This window comes from Megalops cyprinoides, chromosome 11 (genome assembly GCF_013368585.1).
Source record: "Megalops cyprinoides isolate fMegCyp1 chromosome 11, fMegCyp1.pri, whole genome shotgun sequence".
Taxonomy (NCBI): Eukaryota; Metazoa; Chordata; class Actinopteri; order Elopiformes; family Megalopidae; genus Megalops; species Megalops cyprinoides.
The window spans coordinates 12,889,296-12,914,844 of NC_050593.1; the positions used below are offsets into that span (position 1 = coordinate 12,889,296).

The 25,549-nt window shown below is 42.8% G+C and overlaps 1 protein-coding gene across 2 annotated transcripts in view; it reads right to left on the reverse strand.

The window, feature by feature from the left end:
- Positions 1 to 12,555: 12,555 nt before the first annotated feature.
- Positions 12,556 to 25,549, reverse strand: part of LOC118786228 (protocadherin-17-like) — a 50,226-nt gene continuing 37,232 nt past the window's right edge. For both annotated transcript variants that reach the window (XM_036541334.1, XM_036541333.1), the window contains exon 5: positions 12,556 to 13,569. In XM_036541334.1, the coding sequence (XP_036397227.1) occupies positions 12,899 to 13,569 (671 nt within the window). In that variant the 3' untranslated portion in view covers positions 12,556 to 12,898. The remainder of the gene's footprint in view (positions 13,570 to 25,549) is intronic.

The following is a 25,549-nucleotide window of genomic DNA, read 5'->3' on the forward strand; positions in this document are numbered from 1 at the left end:
ACACATACACACACACACACAAACACACACACACACACACACACACACACACACACACACACACACACACACACACACACACACACACACACACACACACACACACAATTTACTTGCTGTTTTTTTTAACTGAACCATTTAGCATCCCAGCCATGGTTTGTTAATCACACATTTTCTGCTGACATTAAAGCATGTCTTTCTTGGTGACCTTTATGTTGTTGATGTCATGGGGTCTCTTTTGGAGTACGCAGGCTAACCCCTGAACCCAAGAGCACCGGGTTAAGTGGAGGTCCGTGCCCAGACTGTAACTGCTGTCATATGTTTGTGTCGACAGATGACAAGGCACACAATCTAAGTACAAAAAAAAAAATAAAAATAACCGCTTGAAATCAACAGGGCACAGAGAACAGGACCTGAATAAACATTTTGACTTTCCCTGGCCGAGAACATTCCAAATGTGTTGGTCTGCTGTATGCTTCTTGTTAGTCTGTGGCTATATACTGGAGTGGTGGACCGGCAATGTCCTTTTACTTTGCATCAATTAACCTTGAGCAACATTTTGACAACTTTAAAACCAGATGGCTGTAACAGATGACAGTGAAAACAATACAATCTAACCTGAGGAGTGCACATGACATGTTTTAAGTAAAGAACGCTTTAATATCATAATCTGAATGAATGTGCAAAGTGAAATAGGCAGTTCAGCACATCAGCTGTGCTTTGGAAATACTGTGTACAAACCTGGCAGCTACTAGAGCTACAGCAGCCATGGTAATGAACTGCCTTTTCTCCCAAAGAAAGATAATTGTCAGCATAGCAGCAGCTCTGCACAAAAGCAAACGTGATTCAAATGTCTATATATGACCTTCAGGTACACAGACATGTGAAGGATTGTTTTTGTTTTTCCTGTCTGCTCATAATTCGTCAGTCAGCAGCAAACACACCATGAGCCAAAGGTAACTGCTTGACATAGAAAAGCTGACAAGATGTTAGAACAATTACTCAGGCAAAAAAAGAAAAAACAATGACAACGACAAAAAAAAAAAAAAAACCCAAAAAAACAAAGGCTAATTACTGGTTGGCGTGAATTTCCATTAAATAACAAAGTGAATTATTGGGAGAGAGCTGTAGGGGAACCGTTGCAGATATGCGTACTGGCAAGAAATGCGAGCGTGTCAGCAAAGTAAAAATCAGGTTAGAAAGTTTTATTCGATTATGCTTTTCTGATTTGCATTGCCGCGTCGCGGTAACTGCCGGAAAAGGACCGCTCATCCAGTGTGAGTTAACGAATTTGATGAAAGCTACCTCGCAAAGGTTATTATATACTTAACATTGACACAGGAATGACTTTGCGATTACTAATGTATTGTTAATGACAGCCCCCATGAAAGGATCATACCTCATCAATCAATATGCCAGCTGCATGAAAGGGTGAGGTTGTTCGACAATATTGAGATATTCGCTTTGATGCTGATATTATAATCCTGTTTACTGACCTTTAGTTTTTGCCCTGTAAGTGTTATGATCTGCTTTGTGGGTGGTTCTGACTTGCATTATGTTGCCATTTTGTACTGCATTCTGAGCCAGCCGCGATCATTTCTGCCTGGCATTTTCTGTCAATTTAGTGTGCAATGGGAGCGAGCCTGCGATTCAACCCTTCCACATAGCTTTTAGCCGTATGTCTGTGGCCCAATGAGATTTGCTGAAAGTACATTTCTACATATGTCGGGTTCCACAGAGCCTTGGAGCCAATTATGAGCCTCACCATCAGGGTAATGACACCTATGATGGTTTCCCATTGGCTGTGGGCCCTCTCTTTCTCAACCAGGGCACTTATAAACACACATGGGCTGAATCGCAATAGTACATTTAACAGTCCATGATTTAAACTATTAATATTGGTTATATATCAGATGTGTATTTGCCTGACTATAAAAAATAAATGGAAAGGAAAAAAAAAAAAAACAGAAACAAAAAACGAGAAAAAATAACTATTTCTGAAAGACCTCAATAACTGTAACATTTCTTACACACAAGAACAGTTTGCATATGCATTTGTCCAAAAATAGTATATTCAGTATTTTATAACTGTCATAGTTTATGCAGACATGGTTTCATTTTAATTTAAAAAAAGAACTTACCTTATGAAAATAAAAAAATGAACATAAAGTTTGTAATGGATATGAATTACATTTGATCTGCAGCTGTTTTGAGCATTGTGCTTAATCCTCAAATCCTTATGGGATTGATTAGAGTTTGCACAAAAGAAGATGACTGAATTCCACCAGAAGTAAATATATAAGAAAAAAGATTATATAAAAAAGGAAAGAGCACAGAAATGCAGGTGACATTTAACAAAGCCCTGTGAACATTAGTCTGGACTGCAGAGTTCAGGAATTAGATATTTACTAATTGATTTGGCAGTGTCACTCAGCATTGCAATTTGCCAAAGGCAATAATCCATTGGATGGAATTCATATGTCTACTTCATATTAAGTCTGTGCAGTGCTTATTGACCTTTTCATTTAGCATTTTCACTCCTAAAGCTGAATGGGCTGGCTGTGGTCTCTGTATGCTTCTTTTTTGCCTTTTCTTATTTTAAAAAGCATTTTCTGTTTTTGCATCCCCTAAATTTGTAATGGCCAACTGCATATGTGGGTCGTCCCACTGTGACAGCCTACACTGGGTATAACGAAGGGATTCCTCCGAAACACACGGCTATTTTTCACACTGCGAGTCCCACATTGCACCACAGTAAAGCAATCGCCGATCGAAGGATACATGTGTCTACACTGACGTCATTGGGGAAGCTCATCGGTGTCTGGAGAGTAACAGGGTGCCTGGGAGTGGCGAGACGCCGATACCAACAAACCCTCCCCTACCACAGCAGAATGAAGCCAATTGTTTCGTCCTTGTGGGTGGCTGCTCATTGTAGGCAGAACGAGCGCTCAAGTTGACTGAACCACTTGGGAGCCCTGTGAGTCACCTCTGATGGCAGAAGGATGATTCTGACAGCAGTGCCCTGTTACCTACTGCAACAGCAGCTCCATTTGTCTTTTACTCCCCAAAATAAGGAAAAAAGATGACAAAGGTCAGGGGCAGCACAGTCCTCACAGGTGTGGTCACTTCCTGAAGGTACTGGGTTTTACTTTGTGTCACTTCCTGTCCTTGCTTTCTACCCTCTTGGGCGATGAAGTAATGGTTCTGAATGAATCAAGTGTGAAAGTTTAAAAACTTTATCAGCAATTTAGTCAAGAGAGCATGAAAGCAAATGCCTTCAGCCATTATGTTAAATGCATTTGTGTTCATTAAAGTGGAAGTGTAGCCATTTTGCACATTTTATACCAGGTTTGAAATTAGAGGATTGGATATATTAGATGTAAAAAGTTAATACTGTTTTAATGGCTAAGATATAAGGGGAAGGCAATGACTGGAAGGCAATGTCTCTTTTAGCCAATCAAAATTTTAAGAATTGTCTGCATTTGGGTCATGCTGGCAATTCTAGCAATTCCAATTGGCTAAAAGAGAGAGCACCTCCATAAAATTGCAGTAGACCTCCAGAAATCATCTCGGAATATATTACAATATTGTGAGAACAAGGCGGGAGAATGTCAATCACCTCAGAATGGTATTAATGGCATTTTTGTAGTATATTCTTTGATTTCAAACTCATCTTAAATTGGCTGGAGATCACTTTTGAATTACAAAAGCATTGCAGCTTCTTGGGTCAGAATGCCTATCTTTCCACTTCATTAATCAGTGTTTTTGACGCAATGAGGCCAACTTTCTTAGGGACAAAATTTACAATCAAAAGCAGTAAGAATCAGACACTTCTATCAGATAAATGGTGAGAGCATTTCCATCGCTGAGACATTTCTTTGGATGAAAAAGACTTCTGACTGAATATATAATATGGGAATACTGACGTACTCACAAACTGAAAGCTCCAGCTGTGAGCAAATGTATACGTACCTTTCCCATCTCTCCGTCTTGCTCATGAGCCACAGCCTCTCTCCCATACAGCATGCATCCATCTCTGTGGCTGAGCTGCATGTGGTCGCCTATTACAAGTGCATGCCATTGCTGCATTTTGTGCATGGATGTGCATTGTTGCCCACTGTTAGCAAGCCATGGATGCATTTTATGCAGAAAGGTGCATTGTTTAATATTGCAGGTGCACACCATAGCAGCATTTTGTGCATTCCAGCATTTTGCTGCTTCAATGCAGCTGGGCCTTGGAGGTGCGCATGGGTGTTATTTACACATCCAGGGCCAAGCCTGAGGTGATGTGGTGGGCGTGGGGTTATGGGAAAGCCCTGGATGTGCACGCTGTGGTGTAATGGAAAAGGCAGACAGCTGGGCCCTGGATGTTCGCTTTGTGATATGGAAAGGTAGTTCTCTGTTTCATTGGGGTGCATTTTTAGAGCTCCCGCTCAGAAGTGCACTCCGTGGGGAAAAGTGCACTCAGAATCCTGCTGACGGGCTCGGCTGCTGTTTCTATAAAGGTTCGCCTTATAATGAGAGGATGAAACGAAGGCGAGGATTGGGCTACGGTACATCCCACTGATCAGCAGGAACGCCATGGCTCTCCGCATAATTAGCACCACGGCGTATCATTTGATCCAATAAACAAGATATGAGCGTTATGATCCAGTGTGTGTAATCCGAGCTTTTCTTTTTTTTTTTTCCTGGTGTTCGCACTGTGGCCGGCGCCAGTTTATCTTGATGCCTCAGGAGATATCATTAAGCATGCGCCCTATATAGCAGAGAAGGTGCTTATCAGTGTGGGCTGCGCTACCTCTTATTTTCTCAATTTACAAAGACATTAAACATATTCTCAACTGAAATGGATGGGTGCAGTGTGCTGTAGCTCATATCCCAGAGCCACTATCCTAATTTCAAGGACCCAGTCCACAACTACAACCTAGTTGGAACTATTGCTCTGTACTACTATGACACTGATTCTTCACCTCAAAATAAACAGTATGTTAACAATCATTTAAAAATATCCTCTGCATCTGTTAGTGACTGTCTTCCAAAATTGGGACGCTGTAGAGAAATGCGTCTAAATTGTTCTCATAAAAATTGACTCCCCACTATTCTTGTCAGAACTAATGACTGTTTTTAACGCAAGAGAACAGTTTCTAGTGACAGAGACAAAGTGCCTGATCCACTGTAGGTTCAACCTCGTCATTCCTGTAGTCTCCCACTTTGAAAAGTCAAGCCCCCACGTTAGCTGTGAAGACGCCCCCTTACTGCTGGAGAGCTGAGTCATTTCCATTCTTTCTAATAATAAATATCTGACACATAGCAATGACTCAGGGTCCCTCTCTGCAGTTTGCCGTTGTTTCAAATTTAGCTTGTCATCAATGAAAGCAGAGCTGTGAAAGTCAAGTTGAGAGCATTAGGGAGATACTTAGCCCTCCCCCCACCCCATGCAAAGGTCGGAGTGGCTTCGTTTATCACATCTATTTAAAATCCCAATGAAACTAAATAAGCCCAAATATTAACCGGTTTTCAAAGAGAGTCAAACCCAATTAGTTTTGACCGACACTGACCAGACAGCACTGTTCATCAGAAGTAAAACTTTGATGTCTTCCTTCTGGGTTAACAAGAGCAAAAGCTATCGAATTTGACAATTTGTGTCCAGCTATGGATTGTATGAAAAATATACAAATTTTATGCCTGGCTGAGCATTTTGCTTCTTCATTTGAAAGGTATTATAAAAATTTAATTTGTTTTTGCTCATTAGATCTTGCTCTGACTGGCGCTCATCTGATAGCTGTTGTCTTAGCCTTCCACATCACATCAATGTCACCTTCAGAGCACACGCGGGGGGGGGGCCAGGTCACACTTCCTGTCTTTCCTCCCTTCTAGGCTCCACCCCCTTGAGTCTGCAGTAACTTTAGCACATAATTACTATTCAAGGTGATCCAGCTGCAGGCTGGATTTGCATCTAAATATAAGATGTCAAGCACCGTACACAAAACACAACAATCGCAGGTCTTCCTCATGACAGAACCCTGGCTATTTCCGGTGACACAATCCCATCTCTCCCTCATTATATGCCATAACACTACAGAGAGTCCCAATTTGTCAAAAGCTGTGATGAAGCACCAACACTCAACAGCATGGTAAATACATGAGTGTTTTTAGTATCAAAAAGGCCTAAAATAAACTTTATAAAATGAGGTTGAATTCAGCATTGAGCCTGCATTTCTTTAAAATTGTTCTCCATGATTCCCCTTTTAGTTCTTTTTCTCCTTTGCTGTCAGCTCTCCACTCAAATCTGCTACATAGAACAATTCAACTGACAGTCACTTATGTATTTGTCTTTCTTCATGCTGTCTCCTTTTAGTATTTGGATAGTCTAATTTATAGTGCAACCAAGTTCACTGATAGACCATACTAGGGCACTTGTCAACAACAGATGATTGAGGTGCGCTAATGAGGTTTCGTTTTGGTGCTGAAAATTCAAACAACTTTTAAGCAAGTTTAACTGGCTGCATTTGGGTGCATTTGAGTGCATGTTGTGGTGATGAAAGTATTGGCTGACTCTACCTTATTAATTCATTTCTGCCTAGGGCTAAAGATTTTTTAAACAAGAAAAACCAAAATGCATATTAATGTTGCTGAAATTAACACAAATACAGAAATATACATTTCAAAATAATGTTTGCTATCAAACAAGTCTTTACACTGCTGTTTGCTCAGGCTTGTCTCTCTGTAGAAATGCTCAGCAAACCAAATGAGACAGAGAAAATCACTAGTTCCTTCAATAGCATGCCATTAAACATTACAAAAAGCATGCATTTATTTTCAGCAGTTACTACAAAGCTGGTTAGATATTGCTCCAACACAACAATCATCAGTATGAGTTAATCACTCCGTGTTACTGTACATCATATCACCTAGAATAGAACTAAAAGCTTTGTGCAGACTGCTTCTGGTAATAACATCAAAGCAATATTCTCATGGAATAACATGATTGAAGGAAAACTACTCTTATGATGCTTCTAAGGAAAATAACTGCATTTCCTATTTGCAAATAAAGACAGATGAACTAAATATTGATACAATTGGAGTTTTGGTGAGAAGGATCTCTTGTCTTCACCTCCATTGTCCAGACTGTGTGTCCAAGACTAAAGTGGACATGATACATATTTTTCTCCTATAAAACCCCATGTTACAAACTAATCAGACCATTCATGGTTCTTTTCCATTTTGCATCACAGTGGCCTACACCCATCCCATGGACTTAAAATGTTGTATGTCTGTAAGAGAAGAGGAAGAAAGAAAGCCCACTATGCCCCCTTTCTCACTATGGGCAGGTGGGAACAGGGCTGAGGGCTAACAGATGTACAATACATGACTAATTATTTAACCCCACCTAGCCTGAATTCAAACAATGAATTACTTTTTTTCCCCAGTACAAACATTCATTTTTATTCATTTTCATGATCACCAAACTGTGTCTGTGGCAAAACCCCACCAATAATCATTTAATTGTGCATTAAAGTTAAGGCCAAATGTTTATGGAATCAAGATCTATATTTTTCCCAAATGTTGAAGCGCAGACATACCCGCTGAAACAGAAACGGGGGTATGCCGGCAGCTAGGCTGTAGTGTATTATGTTTGGGATACACACCTACATATGCAGCAACACCATTGCACTTTTAATAAGACAAATTGCTATGCACCATGCAGCCTCAAGTCTGTGAAGACAAACAGTAGCCATGAACCGTGACCTGAAATCACCCCTCTCAATATAGATCTGTCGGTGGTGTTTAAAGTGTCCCCTGGAAAAACTGAAACGGAGCATTTAACCGCAGAGAAATGGAGAAATTAAACTACACACAAATCAACAGTTGTGTGTTGATATTGATACTAGGCATTGATACCACTTGGTTCAAATGCTTGCTTCACTATTTAAGGTGACAACACTGCCTCTTGTTTTTCTGCAAACCTGCGATGTTTGCTTTGTGCTGGCAGAACTGAATGAAAACTATATCTCATTCAGGAGACATTTTATAATTCTAATATAAATATTAACAATTGAATATGCTTTGCATAATATGAATGTAAAATGCATGTGCCTGAAACAGAAAAATGCATCTGAACACACCTCCAAGTCAAACATGAGAAGGTGGAACAGACGATTGGCTGTTTACTTTGTGGGTGTTTATTTTCATGCCCTTTTTCAGATTTGAAGTTATTGTAGAACCCAATACAATGATAAAATGTAGGGTTCCTTTTCCTCTGCTGTGGAGTATTCTATCGTACATCTACTGCATTTCCTCCATAATCAGTAAATTAAAGTCTGTGCTGTTCTGTGGAGCAGTGGCTGAATCACAATGAATCTCAGACATAAATTTGATGAGCAAGCCCATTTCAAAAACCAAATGCTCATGCTGATTATAGATGGCATTCACATGAAAATTAGATACGAGGTTGGAACGAATAGGGATAGAGGGGACATTTCTGGTACAGGTTTGGACAAATAGGAATACAGGTAAAATTGCTGGTATGAGGTTGGACAAATAGGAATAGAGGGGAATTTGCTGTTACAAGTTTGGACAAATAGGAATATGGGGAAAATTGATGGTATGAATTTAGAAAAATGGGAATAGAGGGGAAATTGCTCATATGAGGTTGGAAAAATAGGAATAAAGCAAAATTGCTAGTATGAGGTTGGACAAGTAAGAAGTCGGGGGAAACTGCTTTCCCAGCAGAAGCACAGTGGTGTGTGACTTGAACTACATCATTTATGTGGCTCTCAGCACACATATGTTTTCATCATCTGTGCGTCTGGAATTTCAACTAATGATTTAAATCAAGACATATAAGCTACAGGGAAAATACATTGCCATTACTGGAATCTGAAAGCAATGCAAACATGAAAAGTAAATTTAGTAAATTCCTGTTTAGATTAAAAAATGTATACATTTTAGCAGAAACAGGTAAAATATCTACAACATACACTATAGTTTTGGTACACTTCTTTATTACAGACTTAAGGACTTTATTGTTCAGTTTAAAAAAATAAAATGTTGCCCCCACGTTGCCAGAGTAATTAACTAAATTACAAGCTGTTATCCAAGAGATACCCTAAAACGAACAAACGCCTTCTGTGGCAATGAATCTGAAAGCAGGAGACATTATTATTAGTAATTGTTTTTTATTATTCATAGTAATTTTTTCCAGATAGATCACATTGAATACAGCCGTTAGACAATAGCAGTTGAGATAATCCATACAATAGATGTGTCTCAGTTCTCTTGTTGCCCAGTGTTGCGTGGAGCCCTATGGGGTGACAGGGGGAAAGGGTTGGGGGCTAAAAAAAGTTGGGCGTGGGCCCCCGTGGACAATAGGGGGCGATAGTGTTTGGCCCTCAATCACATTTCATTCAATTATGCGCCGAATCAACAAACTTTGAAAGCCGAAATTCCCCTCTGATCTAATGCAGCAATTAATCCTTCCCAAAGCCAAAAGAAAGTAATTAGACAATAATGAGGGGGTGTACATTATGCTAGATTTCCAACTACGTGTTGACCTCAGCAACTTCTACTCCATTAGCCAGCCAATAGCTTGAAAGCCAAGGGTAATAAAGCATGTCTTACACTTCACACAGACAACTCTTATTTATGCACTTAAATTACCGGCCTTTTGTTTGAACACAGGACCCATAGCAGACCACAAAAGATTTTAGCGAAAAAGCAAAGTTGTGACAATGATCTTTTGTTTTTTTTTCTTCTTTTTTTTTAAAAAAAAAAGGTCACAAAGTACATAGGAATACACTTACTTTTCAATGTTAATGAGCACTTATACCTGGCAGTGTTTGTACACACTCACACACACACACACTCACATGTACGCACGCGTGTGAAAGCAATGAAACGTGATCAAAGTTGGTTAAAGGAACAAAACCAAAAAAAAAAAAAACTACACGCAAGCACACTCCATATCCGTCTCTGCGCTCCAGCTACCTCTTCCAAAACATTTATGTTCCGTGGAGGTGCTGTTCATTTAAATGAAAGAGTTCAGCTGTGGTGCAATGAGCGAAGAAGGACAGGAAGCAAAGTAATTCTGTCAGGCTGAAGCGGCCTATTGTGGATCTGAGATCAGAAGCGTGCAGAGCGCCGTATTTCATTGTTTGTTGCAGTTGTTGTGGCATTCTGGCGAACATGTCGAGCATGTCAGAAATGTCAGACTTGTCATCCTGTTTAAAAATCTCATTTAGAGACGAACACAAAGGCATCCTTTTTTCCCCACAGCCCGTTTCTGGTAGGGCATTGATAAATCTACTATAACGGAAAGAAAGAGAAAATAAAAAAAAAAAGTCTGCATGCTCTTTTGAGGCAGCAAGATGACGATAAGGGAGAAGAAGAAGAGGAAGAAGAAGAAATATGGATTTGTGGGAATGTAGAAAAAAAACCCCACAATTGTCTTTCTACTCTACAAAGGATATGAAACCTGGTTCTTGAACGCCAGAGATGTTTCTGGTTTTTGTTCCATCTGAGCTCTTAATCGCATAATTGGATCAATTATTACGGCACATTAATGCAGGTGACCGCGTGCATTTGGCGAAGGGCTGAGCACCTCCAGCACGCGGCCCAGCTGAATCAATTTAGCGTGGTAATTGATCCAATCATGTGATTAAGAGCTCGGAAGGAACAAAACCTGGAAACATCTCCGGCAATCCGGGTAACCTTTCGCCCGCACAGAGAACATCTATCGTTCACGTGTCACTTCGGGTTCCTTCTGCTGGGTGACGCAGAACTGTAGAGTTCCAACAGCATGGCGGAGTCAGTAATGATCTTTCATGTTCTGCTATTCTCGAATTTTGGCCTCGCCGTGACAGGATGAGGAAAAGTCCTTTATGATCCATGTGTGACGATGGATACTTGCATGACCTCATGAGCATCAATTTAAGCTACTTAAATCAACACATTTTCAATCACTCTCTTTCCAATCCAACTCAGTTAAAACAAATGAATCCCAACATGTTTTCTCTCATGGCATTTCCTGGTTTAGGAATAAAGTTTACATTTTTAAAAATATATAAAATCAATGCACCGGGCTGTTAGAAACCTTGTTGTACATGAACTTAACAAGTAATTATTCAAATTCTGCTTCTACTGATTCAATGGAGCTCGATTTAGAAAAGACACAAAAAAAGAAAAGAATGGAATTTCAGTCATCAAATTTGATACATATCTTGAGAGAATGAGAATGAAATTCCGACAGACACAATAATGTGGCGCATACAGAAAATACATAAACTGCTCAAACAGGAACCTTTTCTTGGTCCTTATTTACAAAACAGCACATTCTTCTGTGAATCCTTCCCCCTCATACAGTGGTCAAAGCCACAGGAGTTCAGCGCAGTGACAGTACGGCAGTTTTATGTTTAATAAACGCCAGGTTTTCATTTGTTTAAAAAAAAATGACTACTGACAAAAATAAAATAAAATAAATTTAGCTGCCTGGGAACAACACGTTGGCTTTGTTGAAGCACTGTTTCGATCGTGTGTGGTTGTGGCTTTTACGTTAGCTGGCTCATTAAGCTTTGAACAGTTTATGTATCCGAGTCTTTCGGACTGAACGCTAAAGGATGCTCTGCACTGAAGCACTGCTGCTCAGACCAGCAGAACGACAAGCAGATGAACGAAAAGAAATTAAACTCATAGAGTTTGACGGCTACTACGGCAACAGTTGCCAAATACAATATAAGCCCATGTACTGTATATTGCAACACAACTATATATTAATTTAATAAAATACACAATATAGCTCTTATACACTTAACAATTTGGCTCATATGCACAGAAATTGCAGGAAATCAATAAAAATATGTCATTTGTATGTAAACACATTTAATTTGATACATTTACACATTAAATGATATTGTGTACAGTGATATGTGAAGGGACATTTCCTTTTTTTTCTTTTTCTTTTAAATCTCATAGCCGTAGCAGTGTCCTCTGCAGTTTATAAATAAATATTTCACAATTAACTGCACTTCAGCGTTTGAACACATTTTTCTTTTTTCTTTTCCTGTTTAATTTTTTTCCTTTTTTATTCATGTATTTATTCTTTTTTTACAAAATGTATAAATACTTTTGTTAATATCGGGACACTATTCAGTGTATGTTATATATATATATATATATATATATATATATATATCTCACAGTAGAGGAAAATTGTCCCTTATGTACAGGATTGTGATTGCCACAGGGGAGGGTTGGACACATGGACATTACTGTACATGAGGGATGGGGAACAGACAACGAATGAACAAGGTGTGTTTTACTGCTTCACAAATCTGGAATGTTCTAGAATGTGTTCGATAAATAGAGGGGAATACAGTCTACACATGTGATTAATAATGACAGGTGAAGAATGGTTACACCCCCACCCACCTCCCACCTCCCCCACCGCCTGAATCACACCCCCCCCACCCTCATACCCCACCACTTTCAGAATTAAAACATATTTTGTTCTTCAAACAACAATATCACAAATTCAGAAAAAAAGTTATATTTGTGTGTGTGTGTCTCTTTCTCTCTCTCTCTCACTCTTTCTTCTGTGGTTAAAGTCTGGAATACTCCATTTTTGCGCCGATTGTCGTGAGAAACTTCCATTCCTGTCATCACCACATGTACAGACACACATACACATTCGCACACTCACACACACACACCTCTGCCATGTGTGAGCGAGTATTTCTGCTAAAGGACTGCAGTGATATTGTTATGAGCTGGTGGGCACTTGAAATGCTTATAAGACAGGAGAGGCAGCGCTGTTCCGCTGACCCCCGCCTGGAGAGTCCCAAAGTCAGACGGCGACGGCGCTCCTCCGCCCCCACCCGAATCCAGATGGCACGCGCGCGCTTCACTTCCTGAGGGGTGCGGCCTCGCTCCCTCTGCAGTCCTGTAAGAGCTTGTCGATGTCCCGCACCACCTGCTCGGCGTCCATCCCTTCCCGGTGGGGGTCGGAGTTCCCGCGGTCCAGCTGATCCAGGACGCAGTCCATCTCGCTCGAGTCCTGGCTGATGCGGGAGCGGACGTCCGTCAGGGCCTTGGCTACGGGGTCAGAGGTCATGTACGGAGCGTCCTTCAGCTGTTTATTTGGTGAGAGGTGCTGGCCGTCTGGGGGGCCGTAGTGGCTGCTTCCGGGCTTGCCCTCGGCGCCACCTGTAGGCCCCTTGGTGGAGGTGCAGGGGGCGGGGCAGGTTTTAGTGGGACTGCTGGATGCAGAGGGGACCTCCTGAAGCAGGGGGCTGAGCGCACGCTTGGCTTTTAAATAAGGTTTGACGTTGGCCACCAGGATGGTGTGATCCCTCCTCTCCTTGCCGAAGGTGCAGAAAGTCTTTTTCCCATTGGGGTTGACGGTCTCGTAGGTCTCCGTCTCCACAGCGACCTCCATCCCTGCCGGTACAAAAATGTTGGTGCGGTAGTCAGCGCCTTCTGCCTGGTTTCCTGCAGGAAACTGGGGCATCCAGCAGCGGTCGGAGTGCCCTAGCACTCGGCACTCTTCTGTGCAGTTAATGCATTCTTCTTGCTCTGTGGAAATAGAGAAAAAAATCATCAGGTTTGTTTTCTTTTTTTTTTTTTGCTGTTGCCGAGGCTCTACCCATACGGGATTTCAAGTGACAAAAAGTCCTCCACTTGGGCATGGAGTCTGTGTGGCCCCACCGTGTCCCGTAATTAAGCGACACAAAACCGCGTACACACATGTACACTCCAATGAAAAAAGAGACGAAAAACAGAATAATTACACAAAGGAGGGGAGCATGCTTTCAGGGGAATAGGGGGTACCAGCTGGCAGAGTTTGTATTTTCCATGACTATGATCAAGGGGATGGCTGTGTTTGCTGGGAGCCGAGAATACATTCTACCCTAAAAAGGAGAAAAACAACAACAGTTCAATTTGGCAAAAGTACCACACCGTTATCACAAATTTATGTCACTGGGCTTTGAAGCCCTCCCAAAGCAGACAAGCCATATATTTGAGCCAAGCGCCTTGTGCATTTCTGTTTGTGTCTCCCTTTCATCTACATTCAGAAGAAACCACATTCCGGATTATTTGTGTTTGATGGTGTGTCCAATGCAGCCAGGACAGAAAAAAAACATATAATAAAAAAATATCTGAAGCGAAAAAAAAAATGGACCGGGCCTCTGCTCCCTGATGTAATTCTTCAAAGTGCTCAGGTAGGAATTAATTTAGAGGTAAAAACCATAAGCATATCTTTTTAAACCTCCAGCACATGGAGACACATGAATAAATACAGTTTCCGGGTTTGTGTAAAATATGAGTGTCAGGTTTCTCCATGGAAAACACATGACCAGACACTGTCCATTAACATTTCAGAGGCATGAGACAATATTGGTTAGAATGATTGGCGGATGAACAGGAACATGCACTTTGTGAGTCTCAACTCAATGGATAAGATCTCCAGTATTTCAAAACATTCACCTCAATCCAACAATTTTAAACACCCCAAACCTCACTTGACCATATATACAAAAACAAAGGTGATCCTGCATGTTAAACGTACGGCAACATTATATTCATTTTATCTCCTGCATCCCACAATGGCTGCCATGATGACAACAAGCAGCGGGGATATGGATCATTAACAGACACCTCCCCCATCACCCTGTTGGGTTTTGGGTCGGTGGCTCTAAATAAGAAACAGCTTATCCTCACGTTTGGGGATATCAGCTTCTGCCTAATGAAGTTCCACACATCACAACATTGTGCTGTCTATTGTAGCTGAGTTTCCTCTAAACGGCACCGGTGTTATTGGTGAGCATGTGCAGGTTGAGGCCATCCTGAATCTCACTGCAGGCGGGCCCTCGCTCTGGGGTGACAACCGGGCAAGCCCCCCCCGCTTTAGCAAACCGCACCCCTTACTGCTGTGTCATGCCCATCTTCGCAAAATGACTGGAAAAAAAAAAATGAGACGAAAACAAAGACAAAGACGTAGGGAGGTGAAAGCCGGACGCAGCGAGGAATCCCTCAGAGAGGAGCTGTGATGCAGGAGCGCATTGGGTTTCCTGTGGGGGCTGTTAGCGGCGGTCACACGGTGTAACCAGGCTCTGGCACTTCCTGTTACCTCTCCGTCTCTCGGCCGATACAGTGACTTTATTAATAGCCACGGCCACGCACCGCTCGGAAGGCTTTCTTTGGCGACAATCCTTTAAATGTAGGAAAACACAGCCTTTTTTTACCATTTTGTATTCAGAAGAGAGTCATAAATCATGCATGACGACGGCCAAACGCAGGCAATACAAGAACCTCTCTCTCTCTCTCTCTCTCTCTCTCTCTCTCTCTCTCTCTCCCTCTCTCTGTGCTTATTCTTGTCTCTCCTCATTCTTGTGCTACATGGCCAAACAGATCTGTCTCACCTTCAATAGTTTCCAAAGGTAAGGTGGGGAGTGTCTAGCACAGTACAAGGCCTGTTACATGGCTTAGTCCTTAGTTATTCCTGAAAAACACATTTTACGCTTTTGTAAAACACAGGGTCCCATGTGGAGAGGCACACGCGTCTGACTGCAGTGGAGGTGCACTCAGCATGGCCTCGGTTTTCCAGTGTTAAGTGCCCTGCTGTGGGCGCTCAGCTCGTGGCTGCTGGCTTGTAGGTCAGCCGTTTGTTCTTCCCTTCGGGATGGCTCCGGGAGCCGGAGAGATGAGCTTAAGACGACAGAAATGTTAAAAGAATGCCAAATAAGACTACAAAAGGTAGCTTGACATTTCAGAGGTGAATGCATTCATCTGGAGAGAGAAAAAAAAGACGAGCCCGTTCAGCCAGGGTTGACACACGCACACGCACACACACACACACACATACAAGCACACACACACACACACCTGCACACACACACACACACACACACGCACATACATGCATGACAATACACAGGCACAAGTGCAAACAAGCACACATACAGAGAGAGGAGCTAAGTATAGGCTATACTGATGACCTGAATATTCTGCTGCTTCGATTCTATGGTATGGATCTGCGCACATGGACAAGTGGAGGGATAGGGGAGAGTGAATTAAGCCTCCTGTTACTGGACACTGCATACATCACATCTCATTGCTTTTATTTTCCTCTGCCACAATGAAATCCAGTGAATGTCCCGTGAAAACAAGCACGAGTCTACGCAGACACATTCAGATGGAGCACCTCGTATAGATTATTAATATACACTGTCCTTTCATTTGACCTTGAGAGGCTCATCTGATAACCATTGTTAAAAACATGCTACAATGCTTGAGCACAGTCAGAACAACATACTATAACAATGATAAGGACATCATAATAACATTTTGGTGGACTGTAAAAACCCTGAGTATGATTTATGACTGTCTCCAGTCATTATTCGTATAGTTATAGTTTCATTTCTATGTCGTCATCTTCCATACAACCCTCCAGGACTGCAGAGAACTCTTCATTCATTTTGAAATTATGGAAATCATTATAACAAATCACTTCTGAAAAATTGGACTATTTTTGGTACTTCATTATAAAGGCTCAATGATGGAAATGCTGGTAGAAAAAGAGTTCTCCCATTGGCTCATAACTAAAATGAATGAGCTGTGCATTTATATAAAAAAAATGCATTAGCATGCTCTCCTAAAAGGTGTAATTAAGTATCACATTTGTATGAGACTATCATGTCTAAAGCTTATGGCAAAGAGGTTTCAGTACCCAGGACAAAACAGCACATAGACATTCCCCCCATCTTGACCTTTTCAAAGCGGCTTTTAAAAGGCAGATGTTCTTTGTAAGGTGTCTACTTTTCGCGGATATGGTGAGGAAGAGCACAAAGCAGAAATGAGAGTTTCGCGGGGCGCTTCTAAGACGAGGGCTGCCGGTGTTTTATTTGATTTCACAAAGACAATGCGGAGGAGCCAAAGCCCTTGTGTACACCTAATGCACAGACGGATGCATTAAAAGCTCCAGCCAAATCTTTTATTAGCATCTCATTTTTCACCCCGCGTCTCTTCGGAGAGGAGAGTAATACCCCCCTTCCTGACTAGTCTATCCCACAGCCTCCTTCAGCTCTTTCCATCTCTGCTATCCTGCAAACAGGCAGAACTCTCTCTCTCTCCCCCCCCTCCCTCCCCCTCTCCCCATCTCTCCCCGAGCTGCCCATTTGTGAAATGTCAGGAGGAATGGAATTATGATGCCAAGATTAAAAAACCGTCAACAGGCAAGCAGGCAAAACAAAGGCCTCCAGTTTGAATTTAGCATTAGCTTTCCTGTGTCTATGTTTATTGTCCTAACAACAACCCTACGCCAGCTTTCTGCCCCTAACTGTTCCATCTGCCCTCAGCCAATCAGAACGGGGGGGCATCATCTACCAACACTGGTGCAACTTTCTTGAAGTGGAACTCGAAAACAAATTCAGGATTCCTTTTTATCCCATTCAATGCATAAAAAACACGCTCTGATCTGCACAGCAGTCGAAAGAATCTAATTCTATGGGCTGTTAGCCCAGCTTTGAAAGAATGGAATGTTAAGGCCAATTACGGAGGCTAAATTGAGGTATGCATCATGGTGCATCAAAAATGCAATATATTTGTCTTTTCAGGAAGTGATTGGCCATTAGCTGCATTTCCGAGACGCTTCCACTAGACTCAATGCAGCGAGCAGCTCCATGGAGGAAGCACGGCGAAGCTCTCGGCAGTGCAAGAAATGAAACTGCCGCGCAAATTAACAATGAGTGATTAATGAGAAGACTGCCGTCCTAGGGAGAGACAGCATGGGCGTGCTCCTTGAAAACATCCCCCATGGTTGGAAAGCAAGAAAATGGAAATAATCTTTCAGAGTCTTATGGAGAAATGCCCCGGCTGCCTCCACTCTCTGCGGCTCGCCATGTGCCGTCCTGTTCCCGCTCATGCTGTGTCATTCACCCGACATTTTCGCATCCAGGCAGAAGGACGGGTAATAACAGACAGGCCCATGGCGTCCCTGAATGTCACCCTCGCTCTATGCTGGCTCCTCCCACCCGGGTCGCCGTCCCGGAGAGAGGCAGAGGTAAAATGGGAGCCGTGTGTCGCGAATTGGGGTGCACCTGTGTCCTTGAGGCCGGGCCCAGCCGGCGGGAGGGGGGGGCAGGACAGAGCCCCCACCCCCTCCACAACCTCCAGCGCATTTGGTGGCAGCTGGATCGAGCCCTGACCATCTGTGTCAGGCTGCTCTCGCACCTGCTCACCTGAGGGGGGCGCCGGGCAGACGTGAGCTAAATAAACTGTTGCCGCAGCACGGAGGGACAGGCGACCTCAGCCCTCCACCCCAGAACAGACACCCCGCTATATGGAGCGCGACGCATCCGTTCCAGCCCCACTGTTACTCACTTGTACCCAGTAGGCACGGAGGCGCTGTTTCAGGCTGCTTTTGCTCGCCTATAACTAGGAGACACAAGGGGGTGCTGTTTCGATCTTACACTCCGCTGACAATGAAGTCCTCTGCATAAGTAACTGGTCTTTGGGCATGCATGCATTGTGACAATAACTCAAGTCCTTTCTCTACAATATGAAGAAATCATTTCAAAAGAACTTAACACACAGAACACAAACAGTGACAAGCAAATGTTAACTTGGTACATTTGTCCACAAGGGACTTGCTGGCTTCTGAATTGGACACCTTGCGATGGAATAAGGCTATTCCTCTGCCCAGGCAGCTTTTAGCCATGACACAATGGCAGGAGCCTTTCATCGCAGCACGAAACAAGAGATTTCCAATACGCGCTGTGAAGTGAACCAGCAGGCAACTAACAATGCCACACAGGAATAACTAAGCCATGGACAAACGTCTTTCAATCAAACGTTTCCCTTTCATTACATATTCCTTTCCAAACAGTGGGAACTGCAGGCCCGCTAATGCCCGGTCTTCAAAGTTCTATCCTGAGGAGAATGTATTAGAGAACAGAAGGGAGGGGAGACGGCAAACAAAAAAAAAAAACTGAATCAATGGCTATTTATATGACGAAAGGTTACCTGGTCCAGGCAGAACCACAGCCTACAAAGACTACTTAGCGTGGACGCCTTTCTTCCTCTTCCAGTGTCAGGCGGGGGATCGCCACTGGTCTTTCATGTCCGAGGGCGGGTTGGCGATTAGTGCCCCTTTGGTGATCTGAATAACCTTATGCTCAGAGACACGCGAGGGGGCAGCGGATTTATGGATTGCAGGAGTTTCCCATCTCGAGCTGCAGGAAAGCGAGAGGCTCTCTGGTGTCTCCGTTGCCCTACCCCCCCTCCGGTTTCGCGACCGGATCGTGTTACCCCAGAACAGACCGAGGGGGTATCTGAACGGAGCTTTGTTCGCCATTGTGTCCGCCGCTTCGGAAACACGTGAGGAGGGGGGTGACAGGGGTTTGATCTGTGGAGCGGGCAGGGCTTTCCAAAGAAAGAGCGCTTTGAAAGCTCAGTGGGACAGAGGATATAATTACTTTAATCTCGCTGCGAGACCAAATTAACTGAACGGCAGACCTTCGATTACTTGCAGCTAGCAGTTGTTATCAGGCGTCATATTGTATCAACACATATTATATTCGGAGATCTGTTTCACAGTCGAGGCTATTTTACATACAAAAAAACAGCAAAAAAACCTGTTTATTTAAGTTTGATCACAGGCGATGTTCTGTTCCACTGTTAGCTAAGCAAACATAAACAGTGAACACCAGTGGTACTAGTGTCTGAGCTTCCCCATAAGGGAATTTCACTTTCTCTTTGATCTAAAATAAAACCCTCTATCAGCAAGGTTTTGAGGACATTAGAGCACTTCTTATCTTCATGAGATCACATTCAAAGCAAGCTAGGAAGCCTGCGCAGGCACATGAATGTTAAATCGTTCAACTTTATCTAAAAAAATGACTGAGAGCAACTTACCTTACTTGTCTCAAACAGGACGTTAGGATTTCAAAATTTAAGACATCCACACCCATCTTGTAACCAGGTGATGCCAAAGCCCAATTAATGTCACAATGACCCCAACAATCGAAATCTAGTCACAGAACAAGTTGCACAACAGCACACTGATCACCAGTATATCCCATTTCAAAGTGAGCGTTTTGTGCAACTGAAGGCATGTTTAAAGTGTATAGATAGTTAATAGTAAGCAGTTACACTGTTGGTATGGCATTTTGGGTGATTTTTTTTCCTTACTGTCTGAAGTTTTAAAGGACAGTAACACAGTACATTCCCAAACAATGTGATGTCAACGGTGTACACGACCACAAACACGCACACATGCAAAAGTAGCCAGCAAATGCAGACAGAATGGGTGTGAAAGGCCACATATCTAAACCCCTCTGCGTCAGTGTACTCTTCCTTGGCTGGGGTTTGCATGCCCTCCCTTTATTTAAGGGAAATGGTCAGGGAGGAAAGGCCGGTCTGATATCGGGAGTCAAAGGGGGGAAAAGTGCAGGGTCGGGCTGCATGACTGCGCTTTGATGCACCGCGAAATCTCACTTTTCTGCCGGAATACATACACTCGTAAGACTAATAAGCTCTAATGGCTCGCAGAACGATGCCTCGCGGCCGGCTGGTGAGAGTGCCGAAGGACAAAGGGGCCATTTAAGCCGCCACCATGTGGCCGGAACGCCGTGTGCCAATTCAACAAGCGTGCTTTTAAAGAAATGCACCTGCCTGAGCTAACGGTATAAACACCGAAAAAAAAAGAAAAAAAAAAATCCCTGTCAGATAGAAGAGTCTCACTGTGCACCTTGCTTTTCATCACCACCATAAATATTCAAAGGAGGGCACGCAGGTGTGTGTTTACCTGGACAGGAGCTCAGAGCGCATCTTATTAAAACAGGTGAAAACAGTGAGAGGCACATTTTAATCCGGCATTTAAGCCTTTGTAATTAGGACGTCAGGGATTGGGGTTCTCCGCGGGGGGCTCTGTCTTGGTGCGCCCGTACCTCGCCGCAGACCGAGCGCGGCTTTGCCCCCTGGTAGTGCAAATCTGCACTGAGATCCAGAATTGCAAATGCCGGGCTGGAACCCGCGGGGGCGCGTGCGGCGGAGAACAGCTGAGGCAACGAGGAGGCAGGTTCAAACAGGCCGTTCTTCCGCCATAATGGAGGGCTAATTACGCGAAAAACACTCGGTGCTCCGTAATTGTTTTCATCCACTCTGTTTTCACACAAGGCTATTTGGGGAAGTGCACCACTTAGGTTTCAGTACGCTTGCCCTGCGTACTGATGTTTTTGTTGCTAAAGATTTTTTTTCATGTTTGGTTAAAGCCTTGAAAAGTCAGGATTACAATTCTTGTTCCCGCTGTAGTGCAGAATTATTTTTTAAATAACAAATAGAAATATTCAAAATACAAGTGGGCAAACGCTTTTTCTAAGTTTCTGGATCAGATGGGTCACCTTAAAATGTGATTCTAAGACAGAGAGTTCTGATTTTTTTTTAGCTCAAGAGGAACCAGGAATCTAATAAACTAATTTATCTTAAAAGATTTCTTATCAAGCTCTCATATTGTTGTCTGGATGTAGACATAACTCCAAAAATAAATAGGACAGTCAAGGTTGTAATGATTTAATTAAATCAGTATTATTATTCTTTTTGGAGGCAGGAGGGAGGAGTCCTGGAAACACATAATTTCCTTCACTCAGTGTGTGTCTTCCACAATAGCAATGTTCTACCACTAGAGGCACCAAAGCGTGTAAGGGTCTACAATGCAGTCACAGCCAGTTGAAAAACTGACTTTTAGGTCCTTATCTCAGTAGTATTCACATTTGTTTCTCTTTTTAATCTTTTTAATAACATTTTGTCATTTTTGATCATCATAGTTTTTGATGACCTTGTGATCTGGCAGAATCATATATGCTCCATTAAGGAAGAACAGGTCCATATGACCCACCGAGTAATTTGGATGTGCTGAAACCGGTGACATCCTGTTGATACCTGTTCACAGCCATACCATTGATAGTGAGTACCTACGTCACCTATGCTTACAGGGTAAAACAGATTAAAGACAGCTTGGTACTGAACTGTGACAAAGGAAAGTCTTTCCCTGGATAAGGTGTAACCTTTTAATTAAGATGTCTGACAGCTTAATAGGACATCCTGCTGTTGGTTCTCCATCACAATCCAGTTATTATCAGTGATTGCAAGGCTGTTTCACTCGGTCATGCCATAATATTTCTGCCTGAAAAGCTAATAAACTAGCAGGAGATCACAATTTTTCTTAATGTGCCCAGCAATGTTTTACCCTACCTGATTCTTGACATTTTAAATTCTATTATGTATATAAAATTGTTTTATTTAATAACTACTATTTTTATTCAATAACAAAGTCAGCACATAATACAGCCCAAAAACATGAAAGTAATTCCATGTTTTCTGGAATTAATTTCATAATTTGTGAACAATAAGACTTAGCTCTGCAATGGCAAAACTTTAACTTTTAATATATCTAAATATGTTCATTAGTCTGTTGTATCATCTTGTTTTTTCCTTTTCAAACAGGAGTATGAATTCATACTGAGTACACTGTACTTGAAAACATCTCAAATGTCAAGAATGAGACAGGAACACAACAAACACCCTGGCCCTGTTTCCAAATAATGTACTTTTCTTGCTTAGTGCAACAAGGGAACCACAATATTTCAGACAGAAAGCTTTTATTAGATGGGCTTATAGCAGGCAGTGTGACTCCTACGCGAGTAAAGGGTAAGGAGATGCTTATTTTGTTAATGCAAATGTGAAATGTAATATATTCCAGCACAATGACAACGCCAACACCATGGATACTGCGGACATTTTGCTGAACAGCATTTTCATTGGCTCTTGGATCATATTTACGACACATAAAAGCATGTGCACAACACGGAACAAGCTAATGTTGGTTTTCTTCATAGACTAACAAGGCAAAATCCGGAAAGCACAAGACGAGGAAGACATGAACAGAGAAAGAGATGAAAAGAGAAACTGGGGGACCATTGGAAGAGAGGACGAGAGGGAAAGAGAGATGATGAGGAAGAGAAGGACAGACAGGACAGCAAAGGCAGGCATCTCGGGAAGCTTTGCAGGTCTCTGTGGCTAACTGACACACTCAGACATGGCCACTTTCTGCGTCGCCCTCCACTGCCCACGGTCTAACTGGGCTTGAGTTTCCTCATCTACTTAGTATTGATATTTCATCCTTCTCTTAGCATGCTACTGTTTACTGTCTAGACCTATGCTGTTTATATTTCGCCTCATAAATATGATCAAATTAAAACATTTTTTTTTGGACTGGAATGTAATATACGCATATTAAGACACTGCAAAGGGATAATCATTACAAATGCTTGTATCGTGTTTCTACATATTAAATTAGTCTGCTCCTCCCCGGTCACAGATTTCTGCACGTTCACTACGCTCTAATTTAGTTACAGAAGCAGCCATTTCCATAAAAAGACAAACAGAGTGCCTGTCTGCAGGAATACTGTATTCATGAAAAAAATCAAGATGGGAGCATAAAAAAAGCATATTTATATTTTATATTAAAAAAAGAAGACAGAAAAAAAAGAAATCCTCCAACTACAATTCATTATGGCACTGTAAGATTAGGGTCAAAGATTAGTAAGATTACATAGGATAAGTGTAGGATTATATGAGCTCAGTGATATTAAATAACAGATCTGTGAAGCGACAGAACACCTGCTCTGTAAACAACCTCATATTACATGTACTCCTCAAGCACCCCCCCCCCCCCCGCCCCAACCCAACCCGCCCACCAACAATGCAAGAACCGGGGAGGGTAGTGTATTCTACAGAGACAGATTGACCCCAGAAGCCCACCCCCCCTTTCCCCCCATAAATCCATTACAGTGGGATTAATGGCAAAATGCTCCTGGGGGCTGGCAGAGAATTACAATCTCTTTTAATTACGTGCTCATCCTCCCTTTAATCAGGAAAGATTCTGTTGACGAATGCAACTTTATTTTGTTAATGTTAGACGCCTCTGGGTGATGTGGAAGGTGAGCACATGACCAAGCCACTTCCGAATACGCATGTCCTTATTTAAACAAAAGGAAACGGAACCTGTGTTGTTACAAGGCACAGACAACGGTAATCTGATATTTTGTAACGGGAGACCTGAGGATTAACACTCCGCATCTGACTGTCTGGGTAAGCACACACAAACACAGCTTTGGGAGTGTTTGTTTTTGGTGTAAAACTTGGCAAACAAATGCGATTTTTATGGACAAAAACAAAATTCGATTTCCGGTAGCTCGGTGAAGTTCTCAGTAAACAAGCGAACGGCAGTCCTGCTCATGATTTTTCGGTCCCTGCACATCCATAGAGCTGGGACGCGCTGAATGAAAACCTCACGGATGAGGCCGGATCTGTAAACACTCAGACAGACTGAGCCCTCTCATTCAAACCCAGGTGGTGGCACTACAGTTGTGGATTCAATAACAGCATAATGAAACCTAACTTATTGGTCAGTGAACAATGAAACTCACTCATGCAACATGCACTCTGCTGATTAAACACCTGGATTCGACGCACAGGGGCGTGCAGGGATGAGACGGAATGATCCAGAACAGGTGGAGCTGTGGTTTGGGCTCTGAGATCTGAACAGAGCACTCAGCACCAGAAGGGAACTGTGACTAATTACAACCAGCACCTTGGATTCAGGCAGCATGAATTCACTCTGGCTATTACAGACTGAGTTAGACATTTCTAAACTAGGATAATATGGCCTCACAACACATATTAGGAAAACACCAACTACAGAAAACAAGGATATATGACCTACAGTGTATATTTAGTAGTACGAAATCAATATATTAGGGGAGACATCATTGCATATCCACCCCCACTTTGAGGAGAAAGACGTTTGATCTCCCCGCTTAAAGCAAATGTATTTTCATTGGCTAGCTGCAGGAACGTGATTTCTGTCCCTCGTTGTGTGAATTCAGTGCGGTATGTGTCTCTGCTGTCAGCTCGCTCCTATCTGAAGAGGTATTATCACAATCTGCTGAATAGATTATCCTCTGCGTCATGGTACGCATTCCCACTTCTGTAGGAAATACCAAGGGGCAGGAGGCTCGCCCAGTGCGCTGATTTGTAGTTTTTAATCAGGGCGGATTTCGACCACCTTCCAGACAGATGGCCGGGGCCGCTCGCGGCGTCCCACGGAAACGAGAGCGTCAGGTTCCCAAAAACGCCACAACAAGCGTCCGAAATCCATTTACGGGACACCCAAACAATCTATCTGCAACTGCGCCGTGCAGGTTCAGTCAGCGTAATCAGATTTACATGTACGCTCGCGCGCGAATGTGTGCCAGCGCGATCATGGTTGGGGACGTCGCTACGAGGTCGCGGCGCTCCTGGTGATCCCATTGGCGGAATCAAAACGCCGCACCGGGAACGTCCTGCCAGAGCTCCACCTCCGAGCGCCACTGATTGGTCTCGGTGATGCACAACAGTAAACCTGTACGCTATGGGCAATGCCTGAACTTGCTGACTGACCTGTGGAAGTGAGCCTGAGACAGTGACAATAAAGCAAGTATGGCTATGATGTAGC